Source organism: Gymnoscopelus braueri (assembly GCF_963280865.1).
Source record: "Gymnoscopelus braueri genome assembly, chromosome: 9".
In the NCBI taxonomy this organism is placed as follows: Eukaryota; Metazoa; Chordata; class Actinopteri; order Myctophiformes; family Myctophidae; genus Gymnoscopelus; species Gymnoscopelus braueri.
Genome location: NC_137610.1, coordinates 36,700,017 through 36,702,516, shown reverse-complemented (window position 1 = coordinate 36,702,516; position 2,500 = coordinate 36,700,017). Strand labels below are relative to the sequence as shown.

General features: G+C 43.0%; 1 protein-coding gene across 1 annotated transcript in view; it reads right to left on the bottom strand.

Annotated features, from left to right (window-relative positions):
* The window catches only part of ccdc135 (coiled-coil domain containing 135), a gene marked incomplete at both ends in the record, with an annotated part of 11,702 nt that overhangs the window by 6,537 nt on the left and 2,665 nt on the right, over window positions 1-2,500 (bottom strand). Inside the window, 4 exons of the mRNA XM_080438156.1 lie at window positions 1-89; window positions 976-1,194; window positions 1,592-1,750; window positions 2,232-2,426. The exon at window positions 1-89 is cut by the window's left edge and continues 34 nt beyond it. Coding sequence (XP_080294282.1) covers window positions 1-89; window positions 976-1,194; window positions 1,592-1,750; window positions 2,232-2,426 — 662 coding nt within the window. The remainder of the gene's footprint in view (window positions 90-975; window positions 1,195-1,591; window positions 1,751-2,231; window positions 2,427-2,500) is intronic.

Here is a 2,500-nt window from a genome sequence, read left to right as displayed (position 1 = left end):
CTCTTCGTGTTGAGCATCAGCATCTGAGTGGCTGAGCCATACAGCATAGACTCCCACAAAACTGTGTCTCCCAGGTTATACACCATATTCTACACAAAACACATTATGCAGAGAGAGTATTTTGTAGGTCAGTGGTTCTCAAACCTTTTTATTTCAAGGACCCCCATAACTCTGAGAGCGTACAAATAGTACGCTCTCAGAGTTACAGACCTGTAAGGATCCATTTGGAACCTCCTCAAGGAGGACCTGAGGGTCCCGGTCTGACGATGCATTGTATTGTAATTTTCCCTCTACACCAAATCTATTTGCAGAAAATACCCGATCTACAAGCTCACAATGTGAGCTTGTAGATCTGCTATTTTCACCAAATGTTTGCCTATTTTGACACGTCAGAGTAGGAATGCTAAGGTGGTTAAACCTCTCTATCAAGTTATATACAGTTTCCTTAACCTTATTGACTTCTGATCCAATCTGACTTATATGAATAATGAATAATAACTACCACATAACTTTTTAAAATGTTGCCCCTCTCCTCCAGTTCACATCAGATGTGACTATCACTCTTGTCTACATCAGATGCTTGACGCATAGCACAAGCAGCCCACAAGAGACCAGTCCAAGAGCAGTAGCCTACTCTGACTGGTATTAACACAAAGCATTCATGACTCACACATCCTAATATAACATATTTGGCCAGTTCTCGGCAAATCAGGTCAAAGGAAAAATAAGAACATTCACATTGTATCATGAATGTAAATACGTTTTTGTTGAACACTAGGGATCTGAATAGATCAGACCAACATTTTGCTGTAATGTAGAAAACATACAGCTGTTAATGGTTTGGAAATATACTCTGATGAGGATAATGACATACTTAAAGCCAAGCCATCATCATAGAATTTTCTATAGTTGAAAATCAGTTATTTTCGGCAAAGAACACTTTATAGTTTTCAGACTGAACCCGTTTATTCCCACCTTGCAGCCGTAACGGCAGTCCTGCATGTTGACCCAGTAGTTGTGCTGGTTCCAGATGCTCTCCATGCCGAGAAAGTGCTCGTCGGCTGTGGAGAAGCTCTTCCCAGTTAGTGGGTCAATGAAGAAGTTATCTGGGACATCCCGGCTCCCTGCTAGAACCAGCACCCAGCAGTGGACCCGCAGGCCCAGCAAGTTGTCTGGAGGGGGCCTTTCAAGCTCCTAATGGGAAGGTTTGGGGAAGAAAGGCAGATAGAGGTGAAGGAATGGGAGAAAGGAGGAGAAGAAGTCGAGATAAGGAAGGAAAATGCATCGATGAGTAGCAACTTTTCTGAACTTTGATGTTTTCTTCCTTGTAAGGCAGTTCCCATTTTGCATAGTGCTAAGTATCTATCAATCATATTGTAGGTCATTGTTCTAACTGCAGCAGTGAGACTGTTGTCCCTACACAGAACCTATAGTTTTGACAAAACTATATTTTAACTATACAGCTATATATTATTATGACTTTTAAAATACATAGTAAATTTATATTTTATTTGTTAATTTAACCCTCATGGGTTTATTTGATTTTTATTTTTACAGTGTATACAGTGGCACTATAGCACAATAACATTACCTCCTGTAGTCGTTGAGCATCGTGTTGCTCTTTCAGCATTGCAGCATGGACCTCCTCCTGTTTCTTCTCCTCCTGTCTCCTCTCAAAGCTGCTCCTCAACTCCCTGGGAGGCTTCACACTGTACCTTTTCTCCTGCGCCTTCATGTCTGATATTGTATCCTGCCAACAATTCGCATATATTTTCATGCACATATTCATATTTTAGTCTGCAGGCTAGCTTGAGTATTTGCAGACCTTTGCTACATTGTTTTATCCAGTTCTGAATCTTGGACCCCTAACTTGGACCCCAGGAAGACTAGCGGTCATTTAGGTGGCAGCGGGGATCCTTTTTAATACACAATACACACACACTCACACACACACACACACACACACACACACACACACACACACACACACACACACACACACACACACACACACACACACACACACACACACGCACACACACACACACACACACACACACGCATACATACATACATGCGCGCGCGCACACACACACACACACACACACACACACACACAAACACACACACACACACACACAGTAGTATTACTATGAGACCTTGACATACATTCATTGATAACGCACATAGATAACACACATTCTATGCCATTACACACAAACAACACTGACCGTGATCTCTGTGACCTGAAGGGGGCACTCCTGCATACTCTGGTTGAGCAAGCACATCTCTTTAACCGCATAGCCACTGACACAATAGGCATTGTAGCCAGCACCTAAAAGCAGGCTGCACAGCAGGGTGGAGAAGTCGAAACACGTGCCCCTCTGGCTCCGTAATACCCAGGTAGGGGAGAATAGGTATGTGGGCTTACAGCAAAGAAATACAGTGACACACACACACACACACACACACACACACACACACACACACACACACACAC